At 32.1% G+C, this 17,932-nt stretch overlaps 1 protein-coding gene across 6 annotated transcripts in view; it reads left to right on the top strand.

Moving 5' to 3' along the window:
• CEP350 (centrosomal protein 350) overlaps positions 1-17,932 on the top strand; it is a 122,689-nt gene that overhangs the window by 16,941 nt on the left and 87,816 nt on the right. For 4 of the 6 annotated variants that reach the window (XM_074349885.1, XM_074349887.1, XM_074349889.1 and 1 more), the window contains exons 2-6: positions 4,480-4,565; positions 5,586-5,632; positions 7,440-7,554; positions 8,396-8,555; positions 11,521-12,143. In XM_074349885.1, coding sequence (XP_074205986.1) covers positions 4,493-4,565; positions 5,586-5,632; positions 7,440-7,554; positions 8,396-8,555; positions 11,521-12,143 — 1,018 coding nt within the window. In that variant the 5' untranslated portion in view covers positions 4,480-4,492. Of the gene's footprint in view, positions 1-4,479; positions 4,566-5,585; positions 5,633-7,439; positions 7,555-8,395; positions 8,556-11,520; positions 12,144-17,932 lie in introns of those variants that run through there. The other 2 variants (XM_074349888.1, XM_074349890.1) reach the window with 2 other exon arrangements.

Below are 17,932 nucleotides of genomic sequence, written 5' to 3' on the forward strand. Positions count from 1 at the left end.
AGAACAAGAAGGGGGGACAATTTTGAAGATAGAAGATAAAGAATCTGGTTCTGAGCGTGATATGTTTGAAGTATCAGTGGGACTTGGAGATAGACCATCAAATAGACTGAAAACTTGGGTCCAGAGCTCAAAGAATAATCCAAGACACAAATATGATGACATCTAGAAAGTAGCTGACACCATGAAAATGAGTGAGATTGCCTGGGAAGAAGGAGCTAAAATAGATGATGCCTAGGAATGGAACCAGAAAGAAAAAGAAAATCTGAACAGACTGATTACTAGCAATGAAATTGAGTCAGTAATAAAAAAACTCCCAACAAACAAAAGTCCAGGACCAAATGACTTCACAGGGGAATTCTATTAAACATTTAAAGAAGCGTTTTCCTTCTCAAAGTATTCCAAAAAAATTGAAGAAGGAATGCTTTCAAACTCATTCTGCAAGACTAGTATTACCCTGATACCAAAATCAGACAAAGACACTACAGAAAGAAAAAAGAAAAGATTGCATTGCCAGTATTGCTGATGGACATAGATGTAAAATCCTCAACAAAATATAAGCAAGCCTAATTAAAGAATACATTGAGTATCATACCATGATCAAGTGGACTTTATTCCAGAGATACAAGGATAGTTCAATATCAGCAAATCAATCAACATGATACATGACATTAATAAAATGAAAGATGAAAACCACACGATCATCTCAATAGATGCAGAAAAAGCATTTGACAAAATTCAACATCCATTAATGATAAAAACTCTCAACAAAATGGGTACAGAGGGAATATACCTTAACATAATAAAGGCTATATATGACAAGCCCACAGCTAACATCATAGTTGACACTGAAAAGCTAAAAGCTTTTCCTTTAAGATCAGGAACAAGATAAAGATGTCCACTCCTGTCACTTTTATTCACATAGTAGTGGAAATTCTAGCCACAGAAATTGGACAAGAAAGAGAAAAAAGGCATCCAGATTGGAAGGGAAGAAATAAAACTGTTACTATTTGCAGATGATGTGATACTACATATATATAGAAAACCTTAAAGGCTCCTCCAAAAAATTATTAGACTTAATAAGTGAATTCAGGAAAGTTGCAGGATACAAAATTAATATACAGAAATCTGTTGCATTTCTATATACTAATAATGAACTATCAGAAAGAAAAATTAAGAAAACAATCCCATTTACAGTTACATCAAAAAGAATAAAATACCTAGGAATAAATTTAACCCAGAAATGAAAGACCCATATGCTGAAAACTATAAAACAGTGATGAAAGAAACTGAAGACAGAACAAATAAATGCAAAGATATATCATGTTCATGGATTGGAAGAATTAATATTGTTAAAAAAAAGTCCATACTACCCAAAACAATCTACAGATTCAGTGCAGTTCCTATCCAAATACCCATGGCATTTTGACAACTACAGCAAGTAATCCTAAAATGTGTATGGAACTACGGAAGATAGAGTTTTCACAGATTAGATTCTCTTCTTTCTATGAAGAGATTTTTTTCTTTGTACTTTTTCCACAATAATTCTTTTTTCCATTTTTATGGAAAATGGTGATTTATATATATTATATATACTTACATAAAGAATAGACCTACTTAAATACATTCTATTAATAACACTCACTTATTGGGCATGGGATAATCAGGGATTTTGAAGAGGAGATTATTGAAAAATTGAGATGCTTTAATTCATTATAGAACTGAATTGAAACTATAATTATAAATCTAAACCAAGGTATAATTATTTCAAGTTACCTGAAAATACTTTTAACTGAAGTAAAATATACATTGATAAAGTGTATACGAGTACAGTTTGATGAGGTCTCATAAACTTGAACAAACCTGTAAAATCAGCACCAAAATCAGTACACAGTATTATTAGTACTTCAGAAACCCTTCATTGCTCCAATTCCAGTCATCCTTCCCCCAGAAAACATACGTAGTGACTATCCTCACTTGTAACTCCTACTTTTGCCTGTTTGATACTTTATAAAATGGAAATATATAGCATATACACTTGTTTCTGGCATTCTTCATTTAACATGTTTGTGATGTTCAGCTATCTGGTTGTATGTAGTTGTAATTATTTCATTCTTGTTAAATGGTGAATATAATATATTTGCAGGATGAAATTTTATGTAAATGTCACACTCCTAATATTTAGTCATTTGCATTTGAAGATGATTAATTAATAATAGCATTTTTATTTTGAAGCAGGTAGATTCTTCCTTCTTTTTACTTACCTATCCTGTCTCAACCTTATCAGCATTAGCTCCTAATCATTAGAAAATTTTATTATATATGTTAGCATGTATTTCAGTTTTAAAGTGGAGAGAAGGCTGACCAAAGAAAACTTTGTCAAATCAGTGACAGATTTTATTTAGTAATATAGAATAACTCATGTTTGTTTAGTTATCACTGACATTTGGCTATACTGAAAGTATCTTTATGAGGAGAGTAAAGTGAATTAATTTTTTGAATGTTTTGGCAGCTCTGATTAAAGTTTTTATGGTTGGAAAAATTTTAAGTGATTGGCATATTTGTTGATTTTAGCTTTTCTACTATTCCTGTCTATTTTTAAAAACCTAGATTGACTTTTCTTAGAGCCATATTGTATACTCTATGAAAAATTTTGTTTTTAGAACACTTTGCAAGTTTTTTTCTAAGAAATTTATAAACCAGGATTATTTACTGTAGGTGAAAATAACTATCTTAGACATTAATTATGCCTTTAGTTTTACATGTTTGGACTTAGTAAGTAGGCTTTTCCTTTTCTTAAATTTAATTTGGGGTCTTCAATATTCACTATATTGAATCACCTTTACAGACAACTTTTGAAGAAAATTATTTTTATAAGATATGACAAAGGTTTAATATATTTATAGTGTAAGAACTCATCAAATTGATAAGAAAAGCTGTAATATTCTGGTAGGTAAGTGGGTAAAGGTCAAGAAAAGATAATTCATAAATGAAGAACTAAGATTAAGATCTATGACAGAATGTTTAGTCCTGCTAGCAGTCTACTGAATTCAAATCGAAGCAATGATTTTCTTCCCTAATGGGAATATAATCAATATTCATTAATAATCAAGAAAAGTAAAAAGTATAGATAATGCTCAATATTAAAATACATTAATGAAACTGATGGGCTCATATTATTGTAAATTGGAAAACAATTCAACATTGGCTCTCAAGAGCAGCATGTTCTGTACATTCTTTAGTTCAGTTTTAACATGCTTTGTAGATCTCCTGTTCTAGATATATAATCCAAATGAGCAAAAATTCACATACACGAATGTGTTCATTTCAGTGTTATTTAGAGAAAATGAGGTATAATATTGGTAATCTACTGCTATGTAACTTCACTTCCCAAATAGTTGTCACATGGCTGTAGGCAGGAAACCTGGGTTTTTTGCCACATGGACCTCTTCATAGGGCTGCTTGACTGTCCTCATGACATGGCAGCTGGATCCTTAAGTGAGAGAGAGAATGAGCATTGCCTTTTATTACTTAGTCTTGAAAGTCATACAGTGTCACTTCCACACACTTGGTTTGTTAAAAGTGAACCACTAAGTCCAGCCTACATTCAATGAGAGGAAGATTAAGCTCTGCTTCTCGAAGAAACGAGTATCAAAGAATTTGTGGATGTGTTCTCAAATCATTATAGATATCCAGTGGTTAAGTAGGACACAAAATTGAAATTATAGTGATTGCAGTAAAAACAGTAGAACAGAAGGGATTATGCATAATATCTTAATAATAGTGTTAGGATTTTGGAGCAGAGATGAGTTTTCCTCTCCTATATTTTGCAAACTTTTTGTGTTGTTATGTGACTCTTATAACAGAATTTTGTCATCAAGCTGTTTAGTCAGCATAAGTAGATCATGATCTTTGTGAGTCATGATACAATTTTTTCTTTCTATAATTTTTTGTGGTAAAATATAAAATTTACCATCTTAACCATTTTTTAACATCTGTTGATGGATACTTTGGTTGCTTTTATCTTTTGACTGTTGTGAACAATGCTGTGACCATGAATATACAAATATATCTTCAAGATACTACTTTCAGTTCTTCTGGATCATATAATTTTATTTTTCATTTTTTGAGAAACTGCCATCCTGTTTTCCACAGCAGTTGTACCATTTTACTTTCTCATAAACAGTGCACAAGAGTTCCAATTTCTCCACATCTTCATCAACATTTGTTTTTTGTTGTGTGTTTTTGATAGCAGCCATCCTAGTTCTTGTGAGGTGATCATGATATAATTTTCAATGGTTTAGTTTTCTAAGCAAAAATAAAGTTACTAGATTATCAGGAACTCTTAAGAGGATATAATGATACTTTTAGAGATGGCAAAATTTCTTTTCTGGCCTTCACTAAAGGCAAGATACATCAGGGCGTTTTCTTTACTGATATTGTAATACTGATTTTCAGTGAACGCTGATGATGTGATTGCAGGTAAATTGGCAGGATGAGGAGCAGCAAATCAAAAGAGGTGCCTTTACCAAATCCAAGGAGCTCTCAAAGCACGAATACTGTTCAAGGTATGATTTTTTTTTTTAATATACTGAACTTAATGCTGTATTTAGGTCATGTGCATAAAATTCTGGGCTAGTCAGTAAGTAGAAATTGTACATGTGCTTTGATTTATAACAAGTAGATAAATTTTAAAATTCAGTTTTGTTTTAAATATACAAAGTACCTTACCTTCAAAGGCAAACAATAGTATAAACTGTTTTGTAAAGGAAAACATCCTTTTAAAAAAAGAATCAGTAAATGTAAAATTAGTTATATACAATATCTTACAAATTCTAACTTAATATCAGTAAATGGTATTATGTAGCTCCTAATATAGTTATAGACCTATAGTGCACAGATAGCAAAAATAATAGTCTCATTGAACTTTTTTTTTTAAACTTTGTATCGGGTAACTTTAATTTAAGGCATGATAGTTTTTGAGGGGCACTGACAAACTGTGGAGTACGTCTAGAGCAAGATTATTGGGTTTGTGAGGGATCTAGAAATCATGTCACATGAGGAACATTTGGATGAAATGAAAATATTTATCCTAGAGAAGAATGACTTAAGGGAAATACATGGCCTTACACTCTTCAAAGAGCAGTTATCTTAAAGACTAAATAGATGTTACCTTTTTTCTACTGGTAGATTGAAATCTGGAGTAGTTTTCTAATCTTTTCATGTCATAATGTGAAATACAACACAATACTAAATTTTGTATTTGTTCGGCTCATGGGGATAAAAGGAGGATACTGCTTATTGCTGGAGATGTCTAATGGAGATGGGGGTGGGGGATTAGTCCAGGTTTCCTAAGGACCAACAGGGTCAGTGTGTGATACAGCTCTAAACCATGTATTGGGAAGCTCCGTTTTACAGAATGAGAGAAGAATCATGTTTTTGCTCAGTTTAATAATGCACTTGCTGGGGAATAGTTCTGCCTAGTAAAGTGATTCTCAAACTTTTGAGTGCATTTGGGAGTTTATTAAAATGCAGATTCCAAGGTACACTTCAGAGATTCTAATTCAGTAAATACCAATGTTGTCTAGCAGATGTAACCACACCATGGGATGCACTTTCTCAGACCAAGGCTGCTGTAAGTAGTTACAGCTTTCATTTATTTCTTTCTGGTTTAAAATTGATTTCCTGTTATGATGGAATAGATTAAACTTTTTTTTCTATAGTGCTTTTTTGATAAAATAAAGTTAAACATTTTGGTAAGAAATTATAAACCGTATGTTAACAAAATGAACATTAATGACGACTATTAAATAGTAAAGCAATAATTAAGACACTGCTTTAAATATCAGGAACATTAACACTATGGCATATAAAAATTAAAATAATTTGTGCTATTTATTCTTTAATAAATTTGCTCATTTGGTATGTTGACATGAAATTTTTAAACAATGTATTTGATAATGTGGGGCTCTGTAGAAGGTTCTGAGTCAGGAAATGAAAGAAATAGCTTCTTGAATGGACTGTGAGTTACCTCTTCTTTTTTGGTGTCTATAACATCTTTTCTTTTTTGGTGGCAGTAACAGAGTATTTTCTCTTAGCACTGCTGAAGAAGAATGCCTATGGGCAACTGTTCTCATTTGTGTTCTGTTCAGTCTTGTCTGGAGTTTAGGAATACAAACTTGACAAGCGATGCATAGCTCCTTCAAAGGGAGACCCTTTCCTCTTTCTTCCTTTCTTCCTTCCTTCCTTTCTCTCTCTCTCTCTCAGAAATTATTCTCCTAATATATTTATTTCTTGTTTGTTTTCTTTTGTATTCTACCTGAATTTGAATGACTTATTTCTTTACTGTTTGAATATATTTTCTGTCACTTAACCTTTTTAACTGGCTTAAAAATCAATCTGGAAAAGGTACTATAACCTAAATTTGGTCATAATGCACAAATTTTAGCCCCATGAATACAGCAATCAATATATATTCTATCTCTTCTACATGAGCATTATATATCTATATTGTAAGAATAGTTTTTATCCCCAAACTAATTTAGAGTTGAACTGTTAATAGTTGTTTTTCAAAACAAAACAAAACAAAACAAGCCTGTTGGGCTTTTATAAAGAATTTTTAGGGACGGAAGTGGCTCATAATATAAATTGGGTGAAATGCCTGATACAGAATTATTAATATATAAAGGATTGTTCCAATTTTGTTAGTACTTGCACTGCAGAAATCCAAAAGAAGATAAATCAGAATTTTACACAAAGTTTTTATCTCTGTGTGGTGTTTTGATGATTTTAATCTTATTTTTTTCTACCTTTTCTGTTTTCTCCCAGTTTTCTCCTGTAAGCATGTAATACTCTGCTTTTTAGGGGAAAATATTTTTTAAAATCATTGAGAACATTGGTGCTTATATCAAAAGTTGACTTAAATTGTAAAGTGTACAGAAACCTGAATTTTGAATTTTGTTCTTATTGTGAAACTTACTTTATAGACATAAAACTGTATAAAGTTGTGGCTGTTTGTGTAGGCCTAAATTTCAGTCTGTTTGAATGATTCTTTCCTCATTTTTGCATGTAAAATGCACAAAATACAAAGAAATTGCACAAAATATGTAGCACAATGATATGCAACATACAGCGTCAGAAAATTTACAGCTTTTAAAAAACTCAACAATTAAAAAAATGGGTCAACAGAACAAATAGAAACTCTTCGATATTCTTCAGAATCTTTCTGATTTACATGTCCAGATTTGGGCAGCACTGAGCCAGTTGTTAAAATAGCTGAAGTAGTAAATAATGGAAAAACTTATTTTTTTTATTAAAATAAAGCATTCCTGAGTTTTTTCTACTTTGGTTAGACAATATAATTTTAAATAACTAAGTAAATCAGTGGTAGCTGGTTTATTTACAGAATTAACCTGATTGTCTTGATGGTGTTTAAACTTTAGCTGAGGCACATTGAAAACAAATTAGAAGTAGCTCCTACGAGTACAGCTGTGTTTGATTCTGTCATGGATACCAAGAAGTCTTCTGCAAGTGCTACCAGAAAAATAAGTAGAAAAGGTATGTATGAGGTTACTTCCAAAGATATAAATATGTTAAATATAAGTTTTTGATGTTTTGTCTTAATTTCTTATAGTCCCATGCATTTGCTTGCTCTTTTGTCAGAGGCTATCGACCTCACCAGCATTTAGTGTTTTTTTTTTTTTTTTCTTGGATCTGAGTAATTTGAAGCAGCCTTGTATTCAGTGACTGTAAATGATATTTTTACCATCTTTTGACCAGTGATGTTAGCATCACTGCATCACCTTTGACAGTGAGTTTTCATTTGTTTTTAGTGAGAATTTGATTTTGAGCCTTTGGGGTTATAGATGTTTTTATTTTATTTTTTTTTAATTCACAGATATATCACTTTGAAATTTAATTGACTTAAGATATATAGTTTTTGTTGGAGTTTAAAATCAAAATTGGAATATCTGTTTTACAGATACCATCATTAATTGACACAGTGTGAATATTTTCTTTGATTACCTTTTGTATATTTAATTATAATTAGTGGGCTACCCCCTGCAGGTTAGTACTTTCCACTGAAATTGATTTTAAAAAAATAAATCTGTCTGTTATGTTTTATCTGATACTTCTTTTTTTAAGTGAATGAGAGCTTTTGACAAAAAAGAATTTTATAGGTATAATTTTATTTTGCATTGTTTGCTCAATATTACAGTCTTTCTCTATAGATTGAGTTACTGTAATGATTTAAACCTCCATTTTTTTCCATTTGTTTGCATAATCTCTAAGTAGAGGTGCCAGAAATAATATATACCTAAGTTATTTTCTTAAATACTAGCCAAATTCAGACAATCATGTTTTATATCATATTTTCATACATTTCCTTTCTCTTCAGATGGTAGATACCTGGATGATTCTGGGGTTAATGCCCCCACTTCCAAATCTTCTAAAACACGAAAAGAGAAATCTCGTAGTCCTCTCAGAGCTACCACCCTGGAGAGTAATGTAAAGAAAATTAATCATGTGGAGTTTCGTGAACCTTTAGTTTCTTACAGGTTAGTGTTGTTTAAAAAAATTATCAAATAGAGTTAGCCTGTAGTATCTACAGTAAGATCATAGTTTACTTTCCCAGTTTTCCATAGCACTCTGGATCTATTATTATTACTACCTTTTTCATTTTCTAAGAAGGTAAAGCAAAATCTTTTATATTATGAAATGCTGACTTTCTACTCTTTTACAGATTAAATACTTGGAGAGAAGAAGTAGTAATATTTGCCCAGGCCACCATCATTGTAATAAATGTTTCCTACAAATTATTCACTCTTTGGAAGTGTGGCTTTTTTTTCCTTAGTATTTCAGATTGGGTATTCTACATAATAAGTATTGTTAGCTTAGTTTATCTTCTTCTTCTTCTTCTTCTTCTTTTTTTTTTTTTTTTTTTTGGTAACATTAATTAGTTACCCAAAAGTCTTTCTTCTTGAGGATACGAGTTGGTTTATTGTTTTATTTTGTTGCCAGTGGATATTTGAAGGACATTTTATTAATGGTAATAATATGTTCACACTCTTGGGAAAGCAAATAGTAAAAGTAATAAACACTAGATTGTATATTTATTTGTTTCATTTATAAGCATTTTCAGTATTTTAAAGTGTCAGTAAATCAAGGAGTTTAATGATGGTGCATGGTGGTACTGGGCGTATGTTTATACTCTTAAATTTGAGATAAAGAATTTGCATGATGGAGTTGGATTATAAATTCAATTTTCAATATATTCAATTTGATATAATTTTGAAATATCCAGGTGAAAATATTGAGTAGGCATTTGGAAATTTGGGTAGGAATGTGTGTGGAAAGGTCAGGGCTGCGAATATAAATTTGGGAGTTATCACTAGTGTTGAAGTGATAAAATGGTGAAAATGTAGAGAGAAGACCAGGGATTTAATCTGGGTAAAAATTCATAGGTTAGAAAAAGGAGGAAGGAAAAATTCGAAGAATAATGAGGTGCCTAGAAACATAATCATTCTCAGAATTGAAACTGAATTACTGTTTATATTCTATTGTTTTTCCTGCAAAGAATACACCTCATATTTAAAATTGTGTAAATTATGTATCTTTTAAGAAAAGAAAAAAGTACTCATAGGATTGCTGTGAACAAAACACCCTTCACCTAGCCAACTCCGTTTATCACTTAAAACTTTTATTACCTTCTGTATGAAACATTTCTATCCATCTTCATTCCCCAGCTTATTACCCTTCCTCTGTGTGCTCCCATAATACTCTAACTTCCTCTGTTAGAGCATTTTCATGTTGCATTCTATTTTGATTACGTCTCTACACATTACATTAGTTTATGTAAGGCTATAAATCTGTCTTATTCTCAAAGCATTATCTTAATGCCTATTTGCTAAGTATTCCATAAATATTTTTCCCAATATTTTATCATGAAAGTTTTCATATTTACAGAAAAGTTGAAAGAATTGTATAGCGAACACCATTATACAGGTTCAGTATATATTTAATGAGTGAGTGAATGAAAGACTGTATGAAGTTACTTTTTTTTTTTTGGTCAATTGTCCTCTTTTAAGATTGAGGCATGATATGAAACCTGCCATTTTATGCTTTATTTTATTCTCTGCATGTACTCATTTTAGACTTTAATCACTTTGACAGTGAATTGTTGCAGTCTGGTCAAGATAGTGAAAATAATTTAGCCTTGATCTGTAGTGGAAGCTACAGAACTTAATTCTCAGCCCCCATCTTGTTTAATAATCAACCACTTAGAACAGGGTCCGGTATTTTTTGGGTCATGGACCCCAGTGAGAATCTGATGAAAACTGTAGACTTTCTCCTTAGAAAAATGTGCGTACTCATGCACTCATGATAAACAGAGTTACCACAGTATGCTGTTACAGAGTCACGGCCCTAAGAATTTTTGTGGTATCATAGTTTTATGCCTACACGTGAAACATCTAGATCATTGTTATGTGATGGAATCATTAGTGTGAGCCACATACATGTCATTTAAACGTTTTTGGTAGTCACATACACAAAGATTTTTATATTCTTTATTCATTTATTTTTTGTCTTAAATCTTTAGAATCCAGTATATAATTTGCATGATAGTACCTCTCAGTTTGGACTAGCCACATTCAAGCATTCAGTTACTACATGTGGCTAATGTCTACTCTTTCACACATTGCAGGTCCAGATTGTTGTTATGTCTGCTTTTATAATTTTGAGTATTTTTTCATGTGCTCTTCTTACTACTGAGGCTTGTCTTCATTAACTGCTCTTTTAATAAACTGCCTCTGTTCTTAAAATAGAACTTATTAGAATGATGTGTAAAATAAAAATAGTCTTTGAAGGAAGATTTTTGCTAGTGTTTTTATGAATAGAGATTATGGATTTTGTGATAGGTTCTTTGGCCATGTCCAGTCATCTTTGCTGACTTTGAAGTTTCTAGATATGCTTTACGTAATTTGAACCTGCCAAGAAAGTTACTGTGGTTCAGAGAGGTTTAACTTCACTAACCACATTTATTTGGAAGAAGATATTTATTGTATTTCCACTTTATTTCTACTCCCAATCTATTTGTTAACTTGGTACATTATTTAGAAGTTATACATATGAAATGCCAGTATTTGAGAACTTTTTTTCTCATACTTAAGATTTCATGGAGAAGTAAAATGTACATTTTGGTAATAGACATAAAGTGAGTATCTGAACTTAGATTGTAATCCTCTTTTCTGAGGCTCTTTAGGAAATCTCTCCATGCATCTTTTGCATATTTCTTATTTTTTAATATACAGATTATGATTTGGATTATTTGCCATGTAACTTGATACACATGGGGCACTGAGCGTTGAGTTTTAATATTAGTAATGGTTATTTTGTTATTTTTAGCCTACTGGAATTTCTAGGTATTTTTTGGTTCTCTAATATTAGCTTAGAGTTCTCCATTTAGTTTGTATGACTGGTTTTTGTACTCTTTATTCAAAGCTTACTGTTTTTTAATAACAGGGAAGTCCATGGCACACCTTCTAATATAAGTCCCAGCCATTTAGAGTCAAAGCATGTGTATTGTGTGGATGTTAATGAAGAGAAGCCTGAGAGTGGGAACCGGATAATATGCAATCGAGAGGATCGGAATATACGTTGCTGTGATTTTGAGAGCTCCCAATCATCTGTCATCAATGATACAGTTGTTAGGTTTTTAAATGATCGGCCAACAATTGATGCATTGCAAAATTCTGAATGTTTGATTAAGATGGCAGCTCCTATGAGAACTGAGGAAGAAAAGCCTAATAGAGCAAAAGGAAATGAGAACAATTTGAAGGCTTTTATGAGTAACATGGGCCATGATACTGATCCAAAAGTGTTGCGGCTAACTGACTCTTCTCCGTCTTCTACTAGTACTTGTAATTCCCAAAGATTAGATATCCTAAAGCGGCGACAACATGATGTCAAACTGGAAAAACTCAAAGAGCGGATTAGGAAACAGTGGGAACACTCAGAAGAAACAAATGGGCGGGGCCAAAATCTGGGTCATATTGACCATCCAGTAATGGTTGTTAATGTTGATAACTCAGTGACTGCAAAAGTCAGGAAAGTAGCAGCAGCACCACCTGCTCCAGCATATAAAGGTTTGTAATCAGTCTTTGTATTTTTTTCTTTATTCCTGCCTCCTTGTCCACTTTTCTCCCTAGGATATATTTGAGTACAGAAGATCATCTTTAGAACAAGGTGTGAGTCTCAAATTAAATGCATACGAAATTAATTCAGGGTACAAATTAAAAATGCAGATTCCTGCATCCTACACTGGACCTAAATCAGAATTTCTATGGAGATAGACTCTGGAGTTGGAATTTTTAACAATTCCCTTCAGGAGATTCTTATAGTTTGAGGACCACTATGTGAACATTTAACAAGTTGAACAAAAGAGAAAACAGAAATTAGTACAATTTTCAGAGAACTGAAAGAATATTGCTCTTAATCAGCCATTATATTTGGATTGTTATTAGGAATTCTTTCAAAAGTGATGTTGAAAAGATAATTCAGTCAATGCCAGTTAATATTTGGTTACAGAATATTTTAACATTGGGGAAGGGTATATAGCTCAGTGGTAGAGCATATATTTAGCATGCACAAGGTCCTGGGTTCAATCCTCAGTACCTCCACTGAAAAATAAATAAAAAGTATTAACAAACAAAAAAACCCAGAAAAACGAAACAAACAAAAAATACTTTGGCACTGACAATTTTTTTCCCTGCATACTTTATTTTTATTTATTTTTTTTAATTGAGGTATAGTTGGTTTTCAGTGTTGTGTTAATTTCTAGCGTATAGCATAGTGACTCAGTTATGTATGTATATGTGTGTATATATATGTATATTTGTTCCTTTTCATATTCTTTTTCATTATAGGTTATTACGAGATACCCTGTGCTATACAGAACCTTGTTGTTTACCTATTTTATATATAGTAATTAGTATTTGCAAATCTCAAACTCCCAATTTATCTCTTCTCACCCCCTTCCCCCCACTGGTAACCACAAGTTTGTTTTCTGTGTCTGTGAGTCTGGTTCTGTTTGGTAAATAAGTTCATTTATGTCATTTTTTTTTTAGATTCCACATATAAGTGATATCATATGGTATTTTTCTTTCTCTTTCTGGCCTACTTCATTTAGTATGACAATATTCAAGTCCATCCATGTTGCTCCAGAGGGCATTATTTTATTCTTTTTCATGGCTGAGTAGTATTCCATTTTATAAATATATATCACAGCTTCTTTTTCCAGTCATCTCTATTGATAGACATTTAGGTTGCTTTCTTCGATATTGTAAATAGTGCTGCTTATGAACATTGGGGCGTGTGTATCTTTTTGAATTAGTTTCCTCTGGATATATACCCAGGAGTGGGATTGCTGGATCATATGGTAAGTCTATTTTTAGTTTTTTAAGGAATCTCCATACTGTTTTCCATAATGGTTGCACCAAACTACATTCCCACCAACAGTATAGGAGGGTTCCCTTTTCTCCACAGCCTCTCCAGCATTTATTGTTTGTGTACTTTTTAATGATGGCCATTCTGACTGGTGTGAGGTGATACCTCATTATAGTTTTGATTTGCATTTCTCTGATAATTAGTGATATTGAGCATTTTTTCATGTGCCTATTGGCCATTTGTATGTCTTCACTGGAGAAATACTTATTTAGGTCTTCTGCCCATTTTTGGATTGGGTTGTTTATTTTTTGTTGTTGAGTTATATGAGCTGTTTGTATGTTCTGGAGATTAAGCCCTTGTCTGTCACATCATTTGTAAATATTTTCTCCCATTCTGTAGGTTGTCTTTTTGTTTTGCTTACGGTTTCCTTTGCTGTGCAAAAGCTTATACGTTTTGATTATTTTTGCTTTTATTTCTATTGCCTGGGTAGACTGCCCTAGGAGAACATTGCTGAGATTTATGACAGAGACTGTTTTGCCTGTGTTTTCTTTTGAGAGGTTTATAGTGTCTTGTCTTATTTAAGTCTTTAAGCCATTTTAAGTTTATTTTTGTGTATGGTGTGAGGGAGTGTTCTGATTTCATTGTGGCTTTACATGTGGCTGTCCAGCTTTCCCAGCACCAGTTGTTGAAGACTGTCTTTTCCCCATTGTATGTTCTTGCCTCCTTTGTCAAAGATTAGTTGACTGTGTGTGGGTTTATTTCTGGGCTCTCTGTTCTGTTCCATTAATCCATGTGTCTGTTTTTAAGCCAATACCATGCTGTTTTGATTACTGTAGCTCTGTAGTATTGTCTGAAGTCTGAAAAGGTTATTCCTTCAGCTTTGTTCTTTTTCTTCAGTATTGCTTTGGCAATTCTGGGTCTTTTGTTATTTCATATAAATTTTAGTATGATTTGTTCTAGTTCTGTGAAAAATTTGATAGGGATCACTTTAAATCTATAGATTGCTTTGGGTAGTATGGCCATTTTAACAATATTAATTCTCCAATACAAGATCATGAGATATTTTTTGATTTCTTTAAATCATCTTTAATTTCCTTAATCAGTGTTTTATAGTTCTCTGCATATAGCACCGACATTTTGATCCTTTTATTTTAACCTTTGAGTTTTGACATTAGGGTTTTTCTCCCATGTTTAAGAAAAGAAATATTTAAATCATATTTATACCACCATTGATAGCTTTTCATTGAGAAGATGTTTTTCAGAGAGAATTTCTGTCTTCAGCCAACTCCAGTTTTTATATATGGTGGTTTTAAGAAGTCTGCATTTTTATGTTCCTGAAATTATTTTCACAAGATTATCCATGTAAAGTTTTTAATAAAGAGTTGATTCATTGATAAGTTACTCTATGTGACTTTTATCACTAAAACTTATGCCATTCTGGCCTTTCTTTGTGGATGTTTTTTTCAAGTTCAGTTTTTCTAGATAAATGTATGAAGATCAAAATATTGCCAAGATTTGTTTCTTCTGTTAATTTTAACAGTTTGAACAACTACCAGTTTCATTTTGTTTTGCTTATTATGTTTTGCTAGTGATATTTATTGTGAATTAGATAAAAGATGGATGATTAACATTTTATTCTAGATAATTTGTGATAAACTTATGGGCAGCTCCCTTAAAATTCTTTCATAGCCTTGTAGTAATTTGTGTGCCATGTAGGATTTGTTGATAGAACAAATAGCAAATGGTGGGATCAAAGTGTTCTTGTGGGTTCTGAGATAGCGATTATCCAAAACTTTGTCTATACTTATGTCAGACTTATTAAATGCACATTGTACACTTAAGGTCTTTTCATTCTAAAAGTCAAGGTTCTGAAATTCCTCAAGTTATTCCACTAAGGCAAAGTTAAGATGGGCAATTTGAATCTGTATTTTATTTAATAATTTTTTTAATCTAAAAATTAAAAAAGAAAAAAACAACCTAAAGAACCAGAGTGAAAATGTTAAATACAACTTTCTTTTGAGTTGGTGACTGGATTTCATATCTTCCTTTTACTTATTCATTTTTAACACATTAGTTTTCATATTAAAATATATTATGAATACAACTTCTGGGAGGTTAACTTATGAAATGTAGCATACATTTCAGAAATCATGACAGAATTTGGTTTCCAATGTCCTGAGCAATGGATTTATTTTTTCCAACAGTGAAGAATTGTTTTTCTGCCAATTTTTTTGTCAGTGTATATTAAAAGCGTCTTAATATACTGTATTCTAAAGTGACATTTGCTTAAATTTGTTTAAATGAAATTAATGGATTCACTTGATTCATAATTCAAAAGATGAAAAGGGTATACCTTGAAAAGCTCTGTCACTCTTGTACTCCAGCCACCTGGTCCCCTTTCTGGAGGTTACTTGTATGAAAAATTTGTGTATTTTTCCAGAGATAACTTTTTATACACAAACGAGAGAGAGAGTGTGTATGTGGTGTGTGTTTATTTTCTTATCCTTTTATATAGTTGTTAGCATATGAAATCCATTCTAAACTTTGGCTTTTCTTTTGTGTGTGTGTGTGTGTTTAAAATTTGAGGTAGTAAACACAGTGGTGTTTATGTGATTCTTTCTTGTCCTATATCTAGTTGTTTCCATATCTTTTTCTTTCTGGTGTAAATCCCCAAGAAGTTTAAGAGCTTGTATTGGTCATCCCTATTATTTCAGAGCTTAGTACAGTATCTTGGACACAAGTAAATCCACAGTATAACTTTTATTCTATTCAGTAAATTTTAACTAGTAAGAAAAAATGTAGACAAATAATGGAAATAGACTGGGGAACAGAACGAGAAACTGATGTAGATACTGAAATCTTCTTAAAGTTAACTTAAAGATGCAAATATAAAGAAAGGTTTCTATAGAGATAAATGTTTCCTAAAGAAGTGAGGAGGAAAAAAATGGTAGAGTTGAATACAGAGAGAGAGAATAGGGGAGGGAGATAGATTTGCATGGAATTGCCACACTTTCTTGTTACAAACTATAGTTTATAAACTTTTTCTTTATGAAGGTGTAGACATAGTTTTGGGCCCCATGACCCAAATGCCAGGTAAAATTAAGCTTATGCTATTGTTCCTAAGAGCTGAATAGATTGTTTCCTGTTAGACATTTAATTAATTTACTAGTACATTTTATCTAACACCTCTAATGTGCTTTCACCAATTTTTGACTCTATTCTTTACACTGATTTAATTTTACAAAATATTTATTGGCAGTTGTTTGGTAAGTTGAGCCCATTTGAAAGTATAAATCATTTTGCTGCTCTGATTATCATCCATATTCATTATTTTGCAAAACAGCATTCCAAGTTCAGTGTATTTCTTTAAGAATAGCGATAAATTTAAAGTAGGACATTAGAATGGTGATTCCTAGGAAATAGCACACATGTAATGTTTGTTGAGAATTTGAACAAGTATGTTATAAAGACCTATTTTTCACACTTTGAGTGCATTTTACCTATGTGGACAGAAGCTTGTCCATTTGGCCATAGGCAAAACCATATTAGACAGATGGTAGCAGTTAATGCCTGTCTTCAAAGAATGAGTAGTGTTGTTTCCCTCTAGTCTCGAGAAGGGTAGTTTGTATCTCTGAAATCCATAATGTATGATTGACATTCTTTTAGCATTTAATTTAGTACTTATCCATTTCTAGTCTTTTTGAACAAGTGTGTATTGCTTTATCTCACTGAAGCTTACTTTTTCCAAACAGTATTTGTTAATATATTATGTGGTAGCTAATTATGCATTCCTGTTTTAAAAGCTTATAAAGCTGTTCTGCATCATTAGTTATAGGGAAATGCACATCAAAATCACAATGAGGTACCATTTCATACTTACTAGAATGGCTGTAATAAAAAAGACAGAGGATAACAAGTGCTGGTGAAGATATAGAGAAATTGGAACCCTCATACATTGCTGGTGAGAATGTAAAATGGTGCAGCTCCTTTAGAAAACAGTTGGGCAGTTCCTCAAAAAGTTAAACATAGAGTTATGGTATGACCCAGCAATTCTACTCCTAGCTATGATACCCAAGGGAATTGAAAACATACATACACGCACATACTTATACATGAATGTTTATAGTAATATTATAAATAGTAGCCAAAAAGTAGAAACAACCCAAATGTCCATCAGCTAGTGAATGGAGAAACAAATGTTGATATATCTGCACAATGGGATATCATTCAACAGTAAAAAGAAAGAAAGCTTTGATACGTTTTAAGGTGGATGAACTTTGAGAACAAAATGTTAAGTCAAAGAAGCCAGACACAAAAGGCTACATATTATGTCATTCTATTTATATGAAATGTCCAGAATAGGCAAATCCATAAAGATAGAAATAGATTAGAAGTTGCCAAGGAGTAGAGGGAGTGTGTGGGGAGTGACTGCTAATGGGTACAGGGTTTCTTTTCAGGGTGATGAAGTGCTCTGGAGTTAGATAGCAGT

The sequence above is a fragment of the Camelus bactrianus genome, chromosome 21 (assembly GCF_048773025.1).
Source record: "Camelus bactrianus isolate YW-2024 breed Bactrian camel chromosome 21, ASM4877302v1, whole genome shotgun sequence".
NCBI lineage: Eukaryota > Metazoa > Chordata > Mammalia > Artiodactyla > Camelidae > Camelus > Camelus bactrianus.